Source organism: Leucoraja erinacea, chromosome 28, assembly GCF_028641065.1.
Source record: "Leucoraja erinacea ecotype New England chromosome 28, Leri_hhj_1, whole genome shotgun sequence".
Lineage (NCBI taxonomy): Eukaryota > Metazoa > Chordata > Chondrichthyes > Rajiformes > Rajidae > Leucoraja > Leucoraja erinaceus.
In genome coordinates, this window is record NC_073404.1 from 8,583,261 (window position 1) to 8,606,242 (window position 22,982).

General features: G+C 48.1%; 1 protein-coding gene across 1 annotated transcript in view; it reads right to left on the bottom strand.

Annotated features, from left to right (window-relative positions):
• Window positions 1–5,773: 5,773 nt before the first annotated feature.
• rtn4rl1b (reticulon 4 receptor-like 1b) overlaps window positions 5,774–22,982 on the bottom strand; it is a 47,385-nt gene continuing 30,176 nt past the window's right edge. The window contains exon 2 of the mRNA XM_055657650.1: window positions 5,774–7,117. Within this exon, the coding sequence (XP_055513625.1) occupies window positions 5,796–7,117 (1,322 nt within the window). The 3' untranslated portion in view covers window positions 5,774–5,795. The remainder of the gene's footprint in view (window positions 7,118–22,982) is intronic.

Genomic DNA, 22,982 nt, shown 5'->3' on the forward strand with positions numbered 1-22,982 from the left:
CTCTCAATCTATCCATACATTTTAAATGTTGAATTTGCTGGAGATAGACACAAAGTGCTAGAGTCACTCAGCGGGTCAGGCAGCATCACCGGAGAGAAGGAATAAGGCGACGTTTCAGATCAGAACCCTTCTTCAGCCTGAAAGTAGAGGGGGAAGGGGGGGGGGGGGGGGGGGGGGGGGGGGGGACCGGAGGTAAGTAAAGGCCGGAACAAATCAGGAATGGCAACAGATGACCACTGAAGGGCAGAGCCCATAATGGCCCTGTGTTGGCTGGGGAAGAGGTGATAGTGAAGGGGTACAAGGATGCGGACAGTACAACTGGTAAAAAGACTAGGGTGTGGGACAGAGGGAGAGAGGGAGGCACAAAGTACATTGTTAGGCTGAAAGAAGCACTCACTTCCTCTCAATCCACCCTCCTGAAGGCTAAACCATTCAGGAGTGTCAGAGGTACGGGTGTCAGAGGTTATGGGGAGAAAGCAGGAGAAAGGGGTTAGAAGGGAGAGATACATCAGTCATGATTGAATGGCGGTGCAGACTTGTTGGGCCGAATGACCTAATTCTATCCCTATTCCTTATGCCCACATGAGTGCAGGGTTTACTTGAAGTTAGAAAAATCAATGTTCGTTTGCTTGAGTTAGTTTGAATTTGCTGAGGTTTGTCTTGAGCATCTGCATGACTCAGGGCTCAGCGCTGTCGGGCTGTCCCCAGGGATGTGCTATTGTAGAGGACCAGCGGGGAAACCAGTTCCACCTCCTCCCTATTGTTAAGACATGTTGGGTTAGGTGGTGACTTGACTAAGACCAGGGTTAGTCTTGGCACCAGTCCCTGTCTCCACAGATTACTACTGTATCAAAGGGGCGGTATTTTGGTCGACCACACAGCTAAAATTTAATCTGCCCAAATAAAATAATTCTGCCGTAAAAGTTAACGGCCATGAAATAATTTGTGTTGGGGAATAAAATGAAAATAACCGCAGACATTGGCATGTCTGTAAGCAGCCTCCGCGGGCCACAAGCCCAACGTCAATTCCTGGAGACATAACTCACCGCTCAATAACATTTTAGTGTGTTTTCTTTAAGTTTTTTTTTTTAAAAGCAGTAAATAAAATTGGCTAAGTTGTCATTTGCACCGCAGTTTTATTTGCTGAATGTTGTACAAATTGCTTGTTGGTAAATTGAACCTTTTCACTGGAAGGGTGTTGCAGGAAGGCAAGTGGTAAGTGGGTAATAACAGCCTTTGACTGCTTTTATTGAGAATAGATATTTCTCACCAATGTTTAGAATCCTTTCTATTCTGCCAGCGAGCAAAACACCGCTGTGTTCAGGAGGTTGTGTCTTTTTGTATCTCGTCTCAAGGTTTTTTTAAGAGGAAAAGGATGATTAATTATCAGAGGTGTTAACATTGGAGATGGAACCTTTCCCAGATACTGCCCTTCTACAGCGACAGGTAACAGCATCATACGAACGCACACCGTTTGCAGATGAACGTGTGGGAGGAGAAGTTTAGGGAGCAACTGCTGACGCTGGTTTACACCGAAGGTAGGACACGCAACGCTGGTGGGTGACTCAGCGGGACGGGCAGCGTCTCTGGAGAGAAGGAACGGCAACGGGTGACGTTTTGGGGTCGTGACCCTTCTTCAGATGCTATCCATCGCTGGTTTTTTTTTTCAGGAACAGAAGAGGTATTTTGGAGTGGGCCAGCAAGGATGGGTCTGAAGAAGGGTTTCGGCCTGAAACATTGCCTATCCCCTTCGCTCCATAGATGCTGTGGCACCCGCTGAGTTTCCTCCAGCATTTCTGTCTACCTTTGGGTCTGGAGACAGGACTGGTTAAGAATGAAGAGGACACCATTGAACTGTATAAAACTATATAAAAAAATAATTTTCAAGGGGTACCGGGATGGAGGGGATGGTTGACAAGTGGGGGTTAATGTTTGTCTATTGCTTTACAATTGTTTACTTATGTTTGGTTACTTCATATATGAAGTTTGTATGTGTATAATAGTTGTATGTATATATATATGTCTGTAGGTATTATGGGAAATTGCCTGGGGTAGTATTATTATTATTATTAATTAATTGATTTTTAAATATGGTAGAAGTGTTGGGGGAAAAGGGGTGAGATTTAATAAGTTATTCTTCTTCTCGCTCCTTTTCGAGCTTGTACAGACACAGAGTTGGACATTGGAAATTTGCTTTTTTGTTCTTTTCATTGCTTGTAAATATTGATTGTAATGTCCAATTGTTTGATAATTTTGATGTTGTTACTATTAATGGGTCTTTAATGTCTTTACTTGTTCGGAATAAATAAAATAAATAAATAAATAAATAAATAAATAAATAAAACTGGACGGGAGAAGAGAGTAGGTGATTATGACATATTGAGATTATGGTGGGGATGGGCTTGTGGGGGCACTCAAAGACTGATAGCAAGCTGTTTAGTTTTGTTTAGAGATTCAGGCCCTTAGAGATACAGTAAACAGGCCCAAAGGGCCTGTTTACTGTATCTCTAAGGCCTTGAATCTATAAACAAAACCTGAACCTCTAAACAATAGTCCACACTGACCATTGATCACCAGATTAGGTTAGTTTAGTTTGGATTAGTTTAATTCATTGTCACGTGTGCCAAGGTACAGCGAAAAGCTTTTTGTTGCGTGCTATCCAGTCAGCGGAAAGACTATACATGATTACAATTGATCTGTCCACAGTGTGCGGGCACAGGGTAAATGGAATAATAGTTGCGAGGTAAAGTCCAGTAAAGTTCTATTAAAGAGGGTCTCCGATGAGGTCGATTGAGCTCAGGGCCGTGTGCCAGTTGTTGATCCCGATCGTTCTATGTTACCCCACTTTCCTTATCTGCTCCTACATACCAGGAGCAAGTTACAGAGGACAACTGACCTATAAACCTGCACGTCTCCGGGACGTGGGAGGAAACAGGAGAGGAAACCCGCGCGGTCACAGGGAGAACGTGCAAACTCCACACAGGCAGCACCTGGAAGGTCAGGATCAAACTCGGGTCTCTGGGGCAGTGAGGCAGCGGCTCTGCAAAGCTGCACCCTGCGCTGCCAAAGATCCTGACCCGAAACGTTGCCTGCCCATTCCCTCCACAGACACTGCCTGACCTGCTGGGTTTTCCCAGGACTTGGTGTTTTCCTCAGGCAAGAGGGTTGTGCTTGTGCTCTATCATCTATGTAACCATCTGAATGCAACAGTGATGGGAACACGTCTGATAGAGAATGGCCAGGTGGCCTGAGCTTAGCTTGTTGTAAGTTAGTAATACTTGTGCCCCCTGGTAAAATTGATTGATTGCATTGATAGGAAGATACTCCCTGGAAACAGGCTCTTCGGCCCACCTGTTTGCACTAATTCTGTACTATCCCACTCTCGCATCCACTGCTCACATTATTGAGGCAATTAACCTACAAATTTGCATGTCTTTTGGATGTGGGAGGAAACCGGAGCACCTGGAAGAAGGTGCAAACTCCACACAGAGAGCACCTGAGGTCAGGATTGAACCCGGGTCTCTGGTGGTGTGAGGTAGTGTCTCTATAGTCTACATGCTGCCACAGTGCATCATCCTCAGCTTCAATCAATCCAAGGTTTCTCCATCACAGTCGCTCGGGTGAGGCCACTGGTTTGCCCCATATTAAGGGAATTAGTCGAATGCATTAAACTAGCTCTGTGTGTTTGCCTGGTGAATGTCTTTGAAAATGAGCCCTGCTGTCCGTGGAGAGAGTGAGTGAGAGAGGTGCAGAGGGAGAAAGAGAGAGATAGAGGGAGAGAGAGGGAGAGAGAGAGGGAGAGGGAAAGACTAAAAGTGGGAAAGATGGAGAGAGGGAAAGAGAGAGAGAGAGAGGGAAAGAGAGAGGGAAAGAGAGAGAGGGAGTAAGAGAGGGAAAGAGAGAGGGAGAGAGGGGGGGGGGGAGAGAGAGAGAGAGAGAGGAGTCTCCAGTGGTAATGGCCTTGACTGCACCAGAGTCCATAGTCCAAATTTTAAAGCCCTCAATGTCTATCTGACCAGCCCTCACCCTCCCCTGGGATTGACCTCAGACCGGTGACATCAGACCGGTGACATCAGACCGGTGACATCAGATCGGTGACATCAGACAAGTGACATCAGACCCGTGACCACACCTGCCATTTTAAATGACCTGTCTTCACCAGATGGATTCCGGGAATGTGGGTCCATGTGAATGCATGGGTCCATGTGGTCAGAGCTGTATCCTGAGTGAAGGAGTCTGAGCTGGAGTAGTGGGGGGGGGGGGAGGGGTGGATTGCTTATTCAGACGTGGATTGAGGCAGGAGAAGCCCTTCCTCTGAGTTCCAGGCACTGGCCCCCTGAGTCCTCCTGCTATCTCTCAGCGCCACCTCTGACCCGTGGCGACATCACGGTGTGTACAAAGTACATTTACCTTGTCAATCATTTGGACAAGACACCAAAAAGGGATACTGCACGTAACCTTGATTTCTTCCAAAAACAGCTTTTCATTATATATATATCTATATATACATATATGTGTGTGTGCATATATATATATATATATATAAATATATATTATATATATATTTAAAGCAATTCTGAAAATTCAGGTACAACAAATTTAATATTTAATACAGAAAAAATAACTCAAGTAGAGAAGATTTAGTTTCCTCGTCCAATCGAGACACATCCAGAGCACGAAGGTTGTTTCCTTGAGATCGTGGATGTGTGCGGCACTCCCAGACCATTTGGCCCATTGTAACCCAGCCTAGCCCGCTTTGCGGCTCATGTTCGGCAGCCTTGAAGGTCGCGCCGTTCAGTGTTGGCTCCTGGCAGTGGCCATAAATAACCCCAAGCAAGAGACAGAGCAGGGGGTGCTGCCAGTCAGAGCAGAACAGGGTAGACTCTTGCCTCCCAATCCGGAACTCGTGTAAAAACCATCCACTAATTCTCCAACACAGAAAGAAATACCTTAGCATAAACTGTAACAGGGTGACAATATAATCTGTAAACATATACTTCCAGAAATTAATATATCTCAATTATATAAGGGCTGTGCATTGAGCAAATGATCGGTCGACACTTAAAAAAAATATTCCATTGGGAATTTTTTTTCATACAATTATCTGGCCTCCAGTTTTTGGTACCTGGATGAATCAAGTTCTGATCATCATCCTTAGCAATTATACAATGCATATTATTCAGCAGGGAGCAGTGTAACCTCACTGGGAGGTCGGAGGTCGGCGACACCACTTGTATCTCGTCGCTGGGGTTTGCGGAGTCGGATGCCACCGTCACCACGGCCCCCCGCCGCTCGCCGACCGTGAGTTAGAATCCTTTTCCCCCGGGAACGCCGGCCGACCCAGCAGGGAATGTCGACGGAGCACAGGCGGGAAGGAGTAAGGAGGGAGGTTGATGGAGATACAACTTTCCCAAGTAGGCTCGACAACACTAGCGGCTGGAGTGGCATCCATTGAGATTTGGGTGCTCCCCTGTTCATTTGCACCCCTGGGTCGGCCGGCCGTCTGTCTAATCCTGAGGATTCCCCCGCTCATCCAAAACAGAACTCCATCCAACACGGATTTCCCCAAGCCCACAGTAGCAGTCGTTGTAATTTCAAAAAAAACTTCACATTTTTTTTGTTTGTTTTTCGTTTAATGTTGATTTTTTGTTGTTGTTGGTCCCTATGGGTCGATGGCAGTGTTAGAATGTCTTTGCCCTTCTCATTGACTGGGGGGGGGGGGGGGGGGGTGGGGTGGTGGGGGGGGTATGGGGTGGGGAGCAGGCTCGGGGGGGGGGGGGGGGGGGGTCGGGGTCTCAGCGGACGACGAGGACCAGAGCCAGGAGGAGGGTGAGCCAGCCGGGGGCGGAGGTTGGCCTCAGTGCCCTCCCCGACGGCTGCTGGATGCCGGGAGGGAGCTCCAAGCGGGTGCGGCGGGTGCACTTAATCCGCGACTTGTGCCGGGTGGGGTAGGGGCGGTGGGTCTGCTCCTTCTGGCTGGCGTCGGGCAGGTAGTCGTTGCCCCACGCCCCGTCTGCGTGCTCCCCCGCCGGCTCCTTGGGCGCCCCCTCCCCCAGGTAGTTCTTGGCCGAATCGTCGCGCTGCCCGGTACCGTTCTGCCCCTTGGCCAGGGTGTTGCTGCCCCTTGAGGGGTGGCCCCCTCCCGGCCTGTCCTTGCCCGAGTGGTGAGGGTGCTGCTTGGGGTTGGTCCGGATCTGGTTGAGGGAGTCGTGGCCTGTGCAGTTCTTGAAGAGCTGGGCGGAGAGGACCTTCAGGTCCTTGCCCTGTACATCCCTGGGCGAGTCGCAGACCACGCTGGAGCTCGACCCTCTGAACCGCAGCAGCCATTCCCACAGAGAGCGAGCCTTGCAGCTACATTCCCACGGATTCCCGTTCAGCCGGAGATACTGCAACGATCCAAGCTCCGCCAAGCATTCCCCCGGCAGTAAACTCAGGCTGTTATTGAACAAATACAAAATGGTCAGCCTCCGAAGATCATGGAAAGCCTGCTTGTTAACCCAATGAAGCCTGTTCTGGTGGAGCAAGAGGCGGTCGAGGTTGACCAGACCTCTGAAGGTGTTCTGGGACAAACTCAACAACTTATTCCCGTGCAGGAAGAGCTGGGTCAGGTTCACGAGCTCCAAGAACAGGTCATCCTGAAGATACTCGATGTGGTTATCCTGGAGATAAAGGTACTGTAAGTTGTGGAGTCCTTCGAAAATCCCATTGGGCAAGAAGGTCAGGCCACAGCGGTAGAGGTGCAAGGAGTGCAGCTTCTCCAAGCCGCTGAAGGTGTCGGCATCCAGGAACCTCAGGTAGCGATTGTCTCCGAGGTCAAGCTCTTCCAAGAGGCCGAAGCCCTGGAAGGCCTCGGGGTCGATGAAGGTGATGTTGTTCGAGTACAACCATAGGGTGACCGTGGATGGGCTGAAGTTGTTCCTCAGCAGGAGCGTGATCCTGTTGTTCTGCAGGAATATCCTCTCGCTGTTGGCCGGTATTCCTTCCGGGATGGTGGTGAACCCGTGCGATTGGCAGGTGACGGTCATCGGCGACGGGTAGCAGACGCAGTGGCGGGGGCAGGAGAGCGAGACGTGAAGCTCCAGCCCCAGTAGCACCAGGAACAGTTCCAGGTTGCACCCTGAAACACGAGAGGAGACAGACACAGTGTTACGTCTACACCCTTCAATCTCATGTAAAAGTCAAGTCAACTCACATTTATTTATACAGCACATTTAAAAAACAACTCTCGTTGGCCAAAGTGCTTTACATTTGTTATAAGAATAGTATAAACAAACAAACTACATACATATAGAAACATAGAAACATAGAAATTAGGTGCAGGAGTAGGCCATTCGGCCCTTCGAACCTGCGCCGCCATTCAATATGATCATGGCTGATCATCCAACTCAGTATCCTGTACCTGCCTTCTCTCCATACCCCCTGATCCACAAGGGCCACATCTAACTCCCTGTTAAATATAGCCAATAAACTGGCCTCAACTACCCTCTGCGGCAGAGAATTCCACTCTCTGTGTGAAAAATGTTTTCCTCATCTCAGTCCTAAAAGATTTCCCCTTTATCCTTAAACTGTGACCTCTTGTTCTGGACTTCCCCAACATCGGGAACAATCTTCCTGCATCTAGCCTGTCCAACCCCTTAAGAATTTTGTAAGTTTCTATAAGATCCACCCTCAGTCTTCTAAATTCTAGCGAGTACAAGCCGTATACATATAGCCCTCGCTCAGTGGACGTCAGGAAAGGCTTGGGAGTATAGATAAGTTTATAGTCTTGACTTAAAGGAGTCGATGGAGGGGGCAGGTCTGATGGGAAGGGGGATGATTTTCCACAGTCTAGGAGCTGCAACCGCAAAGGTCCGGTCGCCCCTGAGCTTATGCCTAGACCACGGGATATTCAGCAGCCCCAAGTCGGCCGATCTGAGGGGCCTGGAGGTGCAGTGGTGGGTGAGAAGACTTTCAATGTAGGAGGGGGCAAGCCCATTGAGGGCTTTGTAGACATAGAGGAGGGTCTTGAAATGTATACGGAACCGCACAGGGAGCCAGTGGAGAGAGGCCAGGATCGGGGTGATGTGGTCCCTTTTCCGGGGGCCCGTCAGGAGTCTCGCTGCGGCGTTTTGGACCAGTCGCAGGCGGGACAGGGAAGATTGGCTGATGCCAGTGAAAGCATTTGGTTACAGACTTAAAGGGCCTGCCCAACTTTCACGACCTCATTCACCACCTCTGCCGAGTTTGCCCTTGACTCGTACTCGCAGCATGGTCGTCACGAGGTCGTAGGTAGGTCGTGATGCTGGTCGTAGGTACTCGTAGCATCAAGTAGGTCGGGGCGTTTTTTCTAGCCTGATGAAAAATGTCCACGAGTAAAAAAGGTGGTGAAAGTGGGACAGGCCCTTGAAACAATACAGGGGGAAATACATATTGTTTCAAAATTATGGTGTGAAACTAAAAATAAGGACTCATAGACTCACCACACAGCATGGAAACAGGCCCTTCAGCCCAATTTATCCCATCTACACAAGTCACACCTGCCTGCGTTTGTCCCAAATCCCCTCTAAACCTATCCTATTCATGCGTCTGACTGTGTACAAATATTCCTTTCATGGTTTATTAAGCGACGTGATATCTGACATACCTATAGCCAACTCAACAATGACCCAATCCTCCCCCTGGCATTTTTTCTTCCATCCCACCCACGGTGATTTCTCCCGCTTCTTTACATTCATTCCTCTGGCTCACAAAATTCTTCAATCCTTTTGTCTCACACCTTCTGTGCCCCTCGGCCTCTGTTCCATATTAAATCTTTCCCCTACCCCCAAACCTTAACCCTGTGTTTCGGAGGTGAAGACAAAAGTGCTGGATGCTAAACTCAGCGGCACTTTGAGCGGTTTCCAGCATCTGCACCTTCTGACACTTAATGAGCGAAGGAAATAGGCAACGTTTCGGGTATCAGGTATGCTATAATCTCCACACATGAATGCAACCAGGTTAAACTCAAGTACGATAGATAGAGCAAAGGGGAAGATACAGAGCGCAAAAGATAGTTCTCACTCAGCATTGTAGCGCTTCAGCTCCAAAGACAAAGTCCAGTGTCTGCATTGGCGTAGAGGTGAATCAGACAGCACTCTACCTAGATTATCAGGAGCCTGATAACAGAGGGGAAGAAGCTGTTCCCGAGTCTGGAAGGGCCGTTCAGAAGCCTGATGTCACCCTCCAGGGTTACCCTCCAACATCCAGGAGGCAGAGGCTTGTTCACCCAAAAGGCGGCTCACTGGTGCAGCGGTAGAGTTGCTGCCTCACAGCACCAGAGACCCAGGTTCGATCCTGACTATGGGCGCTGTCTGTACCGACTTTGTACATTCTCCCCGAGACGACACGTGGAATTCCCCCGGTTTGCTCCCACAATCCAAACACGCAGGTACTTAGGCTTAATTTGGCTTCGGTAAATATTATAAATTGGCCTTATTGTGTAGGATAGTGCATGGGCACAGAATGATCACTGGTCAGTACGGACTCAGTGGGCCGAAGGGCCTGTTTCCACGCTGTATCTCTAAAGTCTAAAGCCTGAAGAGTGATGCTGCTGTCTCAGAACTCCAACAACTCGGCTTCAGTGCTGGCCTCCTGTGTAGTCTATGTGGAGTTTGCACGTTCACCCTGTGACCACGTGGGTTTCCTCACACATCCCAAAGAAACATAGGTTGGTAGATTTAGTTTAGTTTAGAGATTCAGCGTAGAAACAGACCTTTGGGCCCATTGGGTCCGTACTGATCACCCGTTCGCTAGTTCTATCCTCCACAATAGGGGCAAATTACATGCCGGGCAGTGGGCAGGTGCTATAGAAGGTAGACGCTCCCACCCTCATGAGTCTCGGGCAGATGGGGCTCATCAGCCTGGGAAGGCAGTCCATCTAGAAGAGGGAAAACTCTGATTTAAAACCTCCACTGCCTTGTGGCCATATCCAGTCATGGAAAAGGCTCCTGGAGTAAACCTCAAGAAAATCCAGTCGAAGCCCCTAAGGCAGTTTGTCGTTGTCTACAACCTCGCTCTGGAAGCTCCTGCGATGGTGCTGGTGCCAAACTGTAACGGCCCTGTTGTTCATTTGGATCGATCAGGGACATGGAGAGGGGGGGCGTGCTGCATGGGCAACAGCCTGTCCTCCATATGTAATCGCCCAGGCTTGCATCCGACCACACATCACCTGCAAACCAGGATGCATCACCCATGGTCAGTCATGACCGAAGCGGGTCTACCACTACATTTCAATTAACAAGGGCCTGAACTACAGGGAGAGTTTGGGCAGGTTTGGACTCTATTCCTCGAAGCGCAGGAAGATGAGGGGTGATCATATAGAGGGGTATAAAATCTTGAGTCTAATAGTTAAGGGTAAATGCAGAGTCTTTTACCCGAGGTAGGGGATTCAAGAATGAGAAGGCACAGGTTTAAAGTTAGAGGGGAAAGATTTAATAGGAACCATAGAGGCACATTTTTCGCACAGAGGGTGGTTGGTATATGGAACAAGCTGCCAGAGGAAGTAGTTGAGGTAAGTACAATATCAACATTGAAAAGACATTTGGACAAGTACATGGATAGGAATGGTTTAGAGGGATAGGGGCCAAATACAAGCAAATGGGACTAGCTTAGAGGGGGCAAACCTAAACCGAAAATTCTTAGCCAGCATGTACTGGTTGGGCCGAAGGGGCTGTTTCCATGCTGTATACGGAAAGACACACTGCCGTTCAGATTCAGATTCAGATTCAGATTCAGATTCAGATTCAATTTTAATTGTCATTGTCAGTGTACAGTACAGAGACAACGAAATACATTTAGCATCTCCCTGGAAGAGCGACATAGCAAGTGATTTGAATAAATAATAATAAGTGTCCGGGGGGGGGGGTGGTGATTGGCAGTCACCGAGGTACGTTGTTGAGTAGAGTGACAGCCGCCGGGAAGAAGCTGTTCCTCGACCTGCTGGTTCGGCAACGGAGAGACCTGTAGCGCCTCCCGGATGGTAGGAGGGTAAACAGTCGATGGTTGGGGTGAGAGCAGTCCTTGGCGATGCTGAGCGCCCTCCGCAGACAACGCTTCGAGCGAGTACAGCAGTGCTTCACCGGATTGTTATGTACCTTGGGATTTTGATGCTTGCTATAAGGAGAGTTTATGCAAGTTGACCTGGTATTCTTAGCTTGTTTTATGTGGGGGGTGGGGGAAAGTTTTTTAAATCTCTTACATTGACAGAGATGCGATTTTTTCCCGTATCGTCCGCACTGCGGCCTAACATCGAGGAGTTGGCGAACTCTGCTGGAGATTGACTTCGGGAGCTCTAACCTCAGGAGCCGGCAATACTTACCATCATGGAGCTTGCGATCCCTGTCGGGGATCGACTTTGGAGCGTCAACCGCAGACTTTAACATCGTGGAGCTCGAGGTCTCTAGTTAGAGACCGACATCGGGAGCTCCAAGCCGCGGGGGCTTCGACCGCCGGATGCGGGAGCTTCGATCGCCCCGACTGCGGATGGTTCGACTGCCCCGACCGTGAGAGAATAAAGAGGAAGAAGATTGGTCTTCCATCACAGTGAGGAATGTGGGGAATCCACTGATAACGAGGAAGATGAGGAAACACTTTTTCTCACAGAGAGTGGTGAGTCTGTGGAATTCTCTGCCTCAGAGAGCGGTGGAGGCCAGTTCTCTGGATACTTTCAAGAGAGAGCTAGATCGGGCTCTTACAGATAGCGGAGTCAGCGGATATGGGGAGAAGGCAGGAACGGGGTACTGATTGGGGATGATCAGCCATGATCACATTGAATGGCTCAAAGGGCCAAATGGCCTACTCCTGCACCTAATGTCTATTGTCTATTGTCTATTGTCTAAAATACGTTTGTGTCTGTGGAAGGGTCCCAACCGGAAACATCACCCATCCTTTTTCTCCAGAGATGCTGCCTGACCCGCTCAGTTACTCCAGCACTTTGTGTCTATCTCAAGGCAGACAACAAATTGCTCAGCGAGTCAGGCTGCATCTGCAGAGATAAGGTTGCTGTTTCTGGATGGGGCCCTGCATCAGGACTGAAAGTAAAGTGGGCAGATGGACTGTGTAAAGAGATGAGGACACAACGTGTTGGAGTAACTCAGCGGATCAGGCAGCCTCTCTGGAGAACATGGATAGTTGACGTTTTGGGACAGGACCTTTCATTTTCTGAAGAAGGGTCCCAAACTGAAATGCCCCCTATACAAGTTCTCCGGAGATGCTGCCTGATCTGCTGAGTTACTCCAGCACTTTATATGCTCATTTGTGTAAACCAGTATCTGCAGTTCCTTGTTTGTACAGGGGACAGGTGGAACCAGGAGAGGTTATAGATAATAGAAACATAGAAAATAGGTGCAGGAGTAGGCCATTCGGCCCTTTGAGCCAGCACTGCCATTCAATATGATCATGGCTGATCATCCAAAATCAGTACCCCATTCCTGTTTTCTCCCCATATCCCCTGATTATGTTAGCCCTGAGAGCTGTATCTAACTCTCCCTTGAATACATCCAATGAATTGGCCTCCACTGCCTTCTGTGGCAGAGAAATCCACAGATTCACAACTCCCTGGGTGAAAAGGTTTTTCCTCATCTCAGTCCTAAATGGCCTACCCCATATTCTTAAACTGTGACCCCTGGTTCTGGACTCCCCCAACATCGGGAACATATTTCCTGCATCTAGCTTGTTCAATCCCTGAAGAATTTTATTTGTTTCCTTAAGAATCCCTCTCATCCCTCTAAATTCCAGTGAATATAAGCCCAGTCGATCCATTCTAAGACCCGTGTTTTTATTAAGACAAGTGACTATAACTGCATGTCCTTCCTCGGGTACTCATCTTCACTGGCATCTTCCAGCTCCATTTTCAGGCCTCCCTGTACATACATTCGATGCACCACTGGCTCCAATGTCTTTCCCTCCAAATCTTGTGTTCCACTATCTCCACCACCTCACCTGGTTCCACCTACTGGCCATCATCTCACTCCTCCCTCTCGAACCCGGGTCTCTGCCTATCGGGCCTCCACCGGTAGTTTGTTTCTTGCTCCAGATTACAGCATCTGCGTCCCTGCCTGGTGCAATTCTTTGGCTTTTATATATTTATTCAGCCGCGGAGGAGCTATGAAAGTCAAGCCCCAATACCACTTCCACTGTACATTGACACATCTGCTCTCCAGCTCAATGTGACTGGACCCCCTACCAACATCCAGCTGAAACCAGCTAATCCAGCACAAAACGTCACTGCCAGGAACTATAATCGTGTATTGTAAGGGGAATGTTATAGTAAAATGTTTAATTAGTCTTCCAACAGTGATCAAGGGTAAAAACTATTAGCTTATGCACTCTTTCCACCAACCTCTGCTCTTCGTAATTGATGCTGGGGAAAATAGTGTTTTTGTTGTTGATGTTGTGTGCAATTGGTAATTTGTTTTGTCGGGGCCCTGCATGCAGCATGGGCACTTGCTAAAGGCTGCAGATTCACAACGCAAGATAAGCTGAAAATGGAATCTGAATTTTCTTAAATTACCAGTCTCCCGGGAAGTGCTTAAAATATATTTTCATCGGCATAGCAACGGGATCATGGCAACGAGGGCAGCCGCGGAAGGGTCATGAGGAAGGGCCCGTTCTTTTCAAGCGGGGATCAGCCTGAGGGTGAGTGGATGGTCATGGGAGGGGGGTGGCAAGCGGGTGAGGTGGGGGTGGGGGGGGGGGGGGGGGGGGGGGGGGGGGGGGGGGGGGGGGGGGGGGGGGGGGGGGGTAGAGAGGAAGGAAAATACAGGGTCCTGCTCGTGTGGAAACAGCCAGCATAGCCAAGAGTCATGGAGTCATACAACATGGAAAGAGGCCCTTCAGCCCAACTTGCCCACACTGGCCAACATGTCCCAAAACTACACCAGTCCCACCTGCCCGCATTTAGCCCATATCCCTCCAAATCTGTCCTAACCATGTACCTGTCCAACTGTTTCTTAAACGTTGGGATAGTCCCAGCCTCAACTACCTTCTCCGGCAGCTCATTCCATACACCCACCACCCTTTGTGTGAAAAAGTCACCCCTTCAGATTCCTATTAAATCTTTTCCCCCTTCACCTTAAACAATTGTCCTCTGGTCCTCGATTCACCGACTCTGGGCAAGGGACTCGCCGCATCTATTCCTCTCATGATTTTATATAAAATAACTGGATTAATACCTGGCGCATTGCCCAGGTCTAGGGCACCTTGTGGAAGTGACAGTGTGGGAAGGGAGACATTGTCTCCGTACTGAAAGGAAAATCAAATATAAAGAGGAATGAAGCTTCACAGATGTGATGAAAATGTGCATATGGTACAGTGCAGAGACAGGCCATTCGGCACACCGCACCCATTAGCTTTGATCGAATAGGACAGGCCCTTCAGCCCATCAAAGTGCATGCTGACCATCGATCACTCGTTCACACTAGTTCCATGTTATCCCACTATTGCATCCACTCCCTACACACTATGAGCAATTTTCAGAGGGTCAATTAAGGAGGAAACCGGAGCACCCGGAGGGAACTCATACGGTCGCAGGGCGAACGTGCACACTCCACACAGACAGCACCCGAGGTCGGGATCGAACCTGGGTCTCTGGCGCTGTGAGGCAGCAGCTCTTCCAGCAGTGCCATTGTGCCACCCATAATTGAGGTATATAAAATTACGGGGGTTTTAGATAAGGTAGTCAGCAATAAACTCTTCTCCAAATCAGAGGGAAATAAACTTAAAGGACATAGATTTATAAGTTCATATGTTCATAGGATGTAGGAGCAGAATTAGGCCATTCGGCCCATCAAGTCTACTCCACCATTCAATCATGGCTGATCTATCTTTCCCTCTCAACCCCATTCCCCTGCCTTTTCCCCATAACCCTTGACACCCGTGTCAAACTCCACCTTAAAAATATCGATTGACTTGGCCTCCACAGCCGTCTGTAGCAATTAATTCCACGATCCACTACCATCTGTGTAAGAAATTCCTCCTCATCTCCTTTCTAAAGGTACGTCCTTTTATTCTGAAGGTTTGGCCTCTTGTCCTAGACTCTCCCAATGGTGGAAACATCCTCTCCACATCCACTCTATTCAAGCCTTTCACTATTCAGCAAGGGGGGGGGGGGAAGAGATGTAGAGGGGACTGAAGGGGGTCCTTTTTCATTGAGAGAGTGACAGATACCTGGATTGCCCTACCTGAGAGAGTGATGGATACCTGGATCGCCCTACCTGAGAGAGTGGTAGAAGCAGAGTCGCTGATAGGATTGGACACCCACCGGCCAGCATGGCTGCGGTGGGCCGAATGGCCTGTTTCCATGCGGTATGATTCTCCGGCTCTATTTTTAGCTGTGTTACAAAAAGTGCTGCGCGGATACAAATGGCTGTTCTGCCTAGTCCCGAGTCACAGGGATGGCTGGCGCAAACGAAGCACTTAAAACGAGAGGCTTGTAAAGGACACACTCAGATCGACAGCATAGATACTGCAGACGTCAACATTCAGCTCCCACCTCTCAGCCTCATGCACCTTGTGAAGCAAACAATATTTTCCTGAATTATTTAAGAGACATCCTTACGGTTTTTTTTTCCCTCCCCTCACATATTTTAAACATGAAATCCTGCAAGAACGCCAAAGAGATGTGTATTTTAAATGGATTTACTGGGAGAGCGGGGAAAAAAAAATCATTAAAAAAAAATGAAACTCTGAAATAAAAATAGAAATCACTTGGTCGGCAACTGGGAAATAAAAAGATGTTGTGACTTTTCAGCTGGTCTGCTCTTCACACAGAGAAGAGTTGCAGCAAGTGCTGCATTGTTGTTTGCCCCTGCACGGGTGCGCATTTCCGCACTCGCATTTACTATGCTGAAAATTCAATTTGCCCTTTAATTTTTACTTAAATTATTCAGCGGCTTGCAACATCAAAGTGGAGACGGAGCTCTGAAAACATATTTCAATCGTCAGATAACTTGAATGCAGTGACTTTGAATTAGGAAGAAGGAAAATAACACAGAGTGGGAAAGATGTGCATTTGCCTTGTGCCTGTCTCATCCCAAAGCACTAGATAGATGATGAGCTGCTTATGAAACGGAGCGGCTGTTGTTGTGTAATGGGAAGGCACTGGTCAGAACGCATTTACAATATTGTGAGCAGTTTTGGGCCCCATATCTGAGGAAGGATGTGCTGGTGCTGGAGAGGGTCCAGATGAGGTTTACGAGAATGATCCCAGGAACCGAATGGGTTAACATGTAATCATTTGACGGCACTGGGCATGTACTCACTGGAGTTTAGAAGGATGAGGAGGGACCTCATTGTAACTTACCGAATGGTGAAAGGCCTGGATAGAGTGAATGTGGAGAGGATGTTTCCACTAGTGGGAGAGTCTAGGACCAGAGGCCATATCCTCAGAATAAAAGGTCGTACGTTTAGAATGGAGATGAGGAGGAACATCTTTAGTCAGAGGGAGGTGGATCTGTGGAATTCATTGCCACAGACGGCTGTGGAGGCCGTCAAAGGATATTTTTAAGGCAGAGACTGATAGATTCTTGATTAGTACGGGTGTCAGGGGTTATGGGGAGAAGTCCGGAGAATGGGGTTTGCGAGGGAAAGATAGATCAGCCTTGATCAAATGGCGGAGTAGAATTGATGGGCCGAATGCCCTAATTCTGCTCCTGTCATTTGTGAACTTAAGAGCCTGTCCCACTTGGCAGTCATTTGCACGACACGCAGATGGTGCGCGAAGACTTTGTACATCACAAAATCCTGTGACACCGCGCGCGGCCTCACAACACTGCCTATGTCATCACGCACCATGCGCGCATCACGTGCGAGTCACGAGCGTCGTGACGTGTAAATTATGTCGCGTAAATTACGCGCAAATGACGGGCAAGTGCAACAGGCCCTTTATGAATCGTGCCCAGCAGAGTATCTCACAAGCATCAGCCACTCGATCATCTGTTCTTTAAGTAAGGCTGGTTGAGTGAATGGAGCTCTGACTGAACCTTGAACATTTCAGATCACTTCCCATGTTGCTAACAACCACTATCTTGTAGGGTTGGGGAGCCATGCTGTCTAATAAGAAAGCCTGTGGTTACAGATGGTCCCAATGCAGAGCCTATAGCTTGAAGATTTGTTGGTGATTAAATGCTATGCATGGATGCATACAACACCCAACATTTTCCACAGAGGATACAACTCCACCTATTTTGACCCCCCCCCACACACACACACACACACACACAGTTAAATGGATAAGAGACAGCCAGTGGATGTGGTGTATCTGGACTTACAAAAAGCCTTTGACAAGGTCCCATACAAGAGATTAGTGTGCAAAATTAAAGCACATGGTATTGGGGGTGGGGTATTCACATGGATAGAGAACTGGTTGGCAGACAGGAAACAAAGAGTAACAATTAACGGATCCTTTTCAGAATGGCAGGCAGTGACTAGTGGGGTGCCGTAAGGCTCGGTGCTGGGACCCCAGTTATTTACAATATATATTAACGATTTAGACGAGGGAATTAAATGTGACATTTCCAAGTTTGCAGATGACACAAAGCTGGGTGGCAGTGTGAGCTGCGATGAGGATGCTATGAGGCTGCAGGGTGACTTGGATAGGTTGGGTGAGTGGGCAGATGCCTGGCAGATGCAGTATAATGTGGATAAATGTGAGGTTATCCACTTTGGTGGCAAGAACAGGAAAGCAGATTATTATCTGAATGGTGTCAGATTAGGAAAAGGGAAGGTGCAACGAGACCTGGGTGTGCTTGTACATCAGTCACTGAAAGTAAGCATGCAGGTCCAGCAGGCAGTGAAGAAAGCTAATGGCATGTTGGCCTTCATTGCGAGGGGATTTGAGTTTACGAGCAAGGAGGTCCTACTGCAGTTGTGCAGGACCCTGGTGAGACCGCACCTGGAGTATTGTGTGCAATTTTGGTCTCCTAATTTGAGGAAGGACATTATTGTTATTGAGGGAGTGCAGCGTAGGTTCACCAGGTTAATGGTGGGACTGACATATGGTGAAAGAATGGGTCAAGTGGACTTGTATTCACTGGAATTTAGGATGAGAGGTTATCTTATAGAAAGCAGGAAGAGAGGAGAGGCAGGACAAAGCATGGCAGGTTAACAGGTGGCCACAAGCGATGGTGGTAGTTGTTAGACAGATGGTTGAAATAAAGCCCAGAGAGAAAAGCAGAAGGTGTGAGACAGGATTGAAGAGATGCGAATTGTGAAGCTAGAGGAGGGAATGTAAGAGGAGGGGGGGTGCCTTGTTCCCCTTTTAGCCACTCGCAGTCTCCACTCTGACACACCATGGGTTCAGGTTGAACACAACAGGTATTTGAGGATCATTCTGAAAGCGAGATATCGAGTCTCTAGATTAGAGTGCTGAAGGGATCAACATTGTCACTTGCAAGGCAGGTTTTTCCGTGCATACCACATACAAATACGGGAAGCAAAGTTTCAAGGTGAGAGGGGTAAAGTTTAAAGGAGAAGTCGGAGGCAGGATATATTACACACTGAGCGGTGGGTGTCGGGAACGCACTGCCAGGGGTGGTGGTAAACACTATGATAGTGACATGGAAGAGGCATTTAGATGGACATGGAGGGATATGAGTCATAGAGATATCTTGTCTTACAGCATGGAAACAGGACCTTCGGCCCAACTCGTCCATGTTGACCAAGATGTTCCAACCAAGCTAGTCTCATTTGCCCGTACCTGGCCCTAATGCTTCTAAACCTTTCCTATCCATGTATCTGTCCAAATGTCTATTAAATGTTATTATTGTAACATTAGCAGCTCGTTCCATATACGCATCACCCTCTATGTCAAAAAGTTATCCCTCAGGTTCCTATTAAATCTTTCCCCTCTATACCCTTCATCCTCATTCCTCTACGCTGCGAAAAATAAAACTCTGCATTCACACTATATCTCTCTAAGCGCTGAGGTTAGAAACAATCTGCTTTAACACATCAGGTTGTGGTGCTTTCATTCCCGAGCTCGAGAGGGTTGACTGAACTCGCAATCTAGGCCAACTTCCAATACAATATTAAGAGAGAATAATAAAAGGAATGGTACCTGCTCTCAGAGGCACTGATCTTTTTAGATGAACCATTAAAACCATTAAAACCATGTCCCTTCTGCACGTTTGAGGGTTGTAAAAAAGATTGCAGGACCAGTTAATTACGGCAGGGACGTGTTATCACCAAAATGCATTGACCACAAAATTTGCACAGTGCGTACAAGTTCTCCTGTCTTTGCCTGCCATTGAGAGAATGAAGACGAAGAAATTGTTCAGGAAACCATTTTACGAAAGGGATCTATTAACACGAGGTTCCATTTTGTATTGTGCAGTTAAACCTCGTAACTCAAGTCTCCAAGAGCAACTTATAACATGATATTTGTGATAAAGCCCATGGTATTCAGAACAGTACAGTGTAGAATGCATGTGCCAATTATGATGCCAAATTAAGCTACGGTAACTCCTAGGGAGAGTGGATGTGGAGAGCATGGTAGGAGAGTCTAGGACCAGAGCCATAGTCCCATTCAAGGTAGTTCTATGTTATCCCACTTTCTCATCAACTCCCTACATACTAGAGAGCAATTTCAGAGACCAATTGATCTACAAACCTGCACGTCTTTGCGATGTGGGAGGAAACCAGAGCACCCATGTTCTCCCTGAAACCCCATGGGGTGAAAGGGAGAATGCGCAAACTCCACATAGACAGCAACCGAGCTCAGGATAGAAGTTCTACCAGCCACGCCTCTGTGCTACCCTGTTCCCTGGGCAACCCAGATTTGATTTGGTCTAGTCCTCGATTCCTGGCCAAACCAGAGCCGGCCCAACACAGGTCAAAGACTCTTCAGGGAACAGGCTTCACAACACAAAAACAGGCCGTTCATTGCATATTTGGCCCATTGAATCAATTCCAGCTCCCTGTAGAACAAATGTCATCAACAGGCAGTTTATCAACAAAGTGTCTAAATCAATGGTCCAAAGAGTTGGGTAACTTAATCACTTGGCCACCATAACCAATATCCGCTGGAATATCTTCTCTCTCCTGTCAGCCACCATCACCACCTCATTTCACCACAACTACATATCCTGCCATTCTTTTCTCCCTCATATATATATATCTACCTGTCCATTTAACACACCTCCTTTCTTCACTTCAGCCACTCATCACTCTCGAATGAGGAAGATTCTCCTGAATTGGTTTTGCATCTGCAGGTCACTATTTTCTATCCATGACTTCTGGTCTTCAAGTTCTCTGCCCCTGACAACACTATTTGCCCCTCACTCGATGCCTCTTCCTCTGCCCTTTTGATTATTTTATCTATCCAAACCGTCTCCTCCGTAAAGGTAAGAACCCTGTGCATTGAAGTTTCCCTGATAGTTAGATGCACTGGATCATTAATCATGGGGCTATATATTAAAGAAACAAGTCCTTTGTCCCAACTTGTCCATGCCGACCAAGTTGACATTCTGGGCTAGTCCCGTTTGCCCAGCCTAGGATCTGATGAAGGCTCTCCATTTCTCTTTCTGTAGAAAGATGCCAAAACTATCGAGTGTTTTGAGAAATTTCTGATTTTAGATATCCAGCGTCTGCAGTTTTTATTTCAGAGGCTGTTGGCAAATGACTGGCATCATGTGGCCCTTGTGGCTATAGGGATCAGGGGGTATGGAGAGAAGGCAGGTACGGGATACTGAGTTGGATGATCAGCCATGATCATATTGAATGGCGGTGCAGGCTCGAAGAGTCGAATGGCCTACTCCTGCACCTATTTTCCATGTTTCTATGTTTCTATGTTTCACCAGCACCTCCCTCAGTGCATGCTGCCCCTCCCTCACTGCCCCCTTGCCCATTATACCCCCTCCACTACCCACTTGACAGCCTCCACCACCTCCAACGCAACCCCCTATACCACTCCCCTCCTGCCATTTGCTTGGAAGGGGGGGAAAGCCCAAAGGATTGTTTACAATGTGCGATCAATAGCCCTCAGAACTGAGCACCGAACTGAGTTCAAGATTAAACCTAGTCGCTGGGGTCATTCTTTGCCAGAGGCAATGGGTGGGCCCAATCCAGTTCTCATTGGCACATGCCCATAGGGCACCAAATAAGTCTTAATTTGGCATTGTTGTTCACCTCAGCCACGGAAGACACAGGGTGAGGGGTAACATGCACGTCTTAAAGAGACACAGGAATAAAGGCCAGTGCTGAATTGTGTTGTGGTGCCTCTGGGTCAGATGGCCTCTGAGTTCAATCTGGACACTTGGGGCAAAGTCCAACAAACAAGGAATTGCAGGTGCTGGTTTACAGTAAAAGACACCAAGTGCTGGATTAACACAGCGGGGGGTCAGGCAGCATTTCTGGAGAGGAGCCCACAAAGTCACAAAGCAGTACGTGCAAACTCCCTGCAGACAGCACCCGGGGTCAGGATCGAACCCGGGTCTCTGGTGTTGTGCGGCAGCGGCTCTACCAGCTGTGCCACCATGCCGCCCTTGTGTGATGGCCACGTTCTCCTTGTGTCATGGCTAATGTTGTCCCGTCAACTCATCTTAGAGTCACAGAGTGAGGGGAGATACTATTTAAGTAAATAAACGTAGATATTAGGACATTAAACGTAAGGAGAAAAAGGCCACAATACCTGTGCCGAACATAGTCATACAAAACAGAAACAGGCCCTTCAGCCCATCTTGACCACACCAACCAACATATCTACACTAGTCCCACCTGCTTGCCTTTGGCCCATACCCCACTAAATCTATCCTATCCATGTACTGTCTAAATGTTTCTTAAAAGCATCGATAGTATCTGCCACAACTACCTCCTCTAGCAGCTTGTTCCATATACCCACCACCCTTATTGCAAAACAGTGAAACCACAGGTTCCTATTAAATCTTTCCCCCCTGACCTGAAATATATGTCCTCTGGCTCCCGATTGTTCTACTTTGGGCAAGAGGCTTAATGCTTTTACCCAATGTATTCCTCTCACAATTGAGAGGACTTCAGGATAGTCCTAGCCTGCCCAGGCCTGCCTGTAGCTCAGGCCCTCGAGTCCTGGCAACATCGTAAAATTCGCGGATGACACAACAGTGGTGGGACTCATCAGCGGAGATGACGAATCAATGTACAGGGAGGAAGTAAAACAACTAGTGGACTGGTGCGGCAAAAATAATCTAGAATTAAATGTCGACAAAACGAAGGAGATGGTTGTCGACTTCAGGAGGGCGCAGCCAAAGCATACACCCCTCAACATCAGTGGCACTGCAGCGGAGAGAGTGGAGAGCATAAAGTTCCTCGGTGTGCAAATTACAGACAGCCTCACCTGGTCCAGGAACACCACTGGGACCGTCAAGCGGGCCCATCAGCGACTGCACTTCCTGAGGAAACTAAAACAGGCCTCACTCCCCACCAACCTCCTCAGGACTTTCTACAGGGGTACGGTGGAGTCTGTACTCACGTACTGCATAAATACGTGGTACTCCACCTGCAACTGCTCAGACAGGAAGGCTCTGCAGAGGGTAGTGAGGGGAGCAGAGAGGATCATTGGCGTCTCCCTACCCTCGGTACAAGAACTGTTCCAGAGCCGCTGTCTGAAAAAAGCTCAGAGAATTGCTAAGGACAAACTGCACCCCCTCCACATACACCTGGATCTCCTGCCATCAGGCAAGAGATATCGAAGCATCAAAGCCCGGACTACAAGACTGCTAAACAGCTTCCTACCACAGGCTGTGAGGCTGCTAAACAGTCACTCTGTACTCACAGTCACTTGATTCTGCGGCTGGCACGGACACTTTAATAACTGGCACTGGCCACTCAAATCAGCTGCCCTGGACATTTTTATGATTGGTTTATTGTATTTTAACATTGTGTTTTACCTGCTTTTAACTATTTATACTGTTCCATCAGAAACTGGATTGTTTTTAGTGTTATTATGTGTGAAATGTTTTAAATTTCATGTGCGATGCTCCGCTATTCCCTGG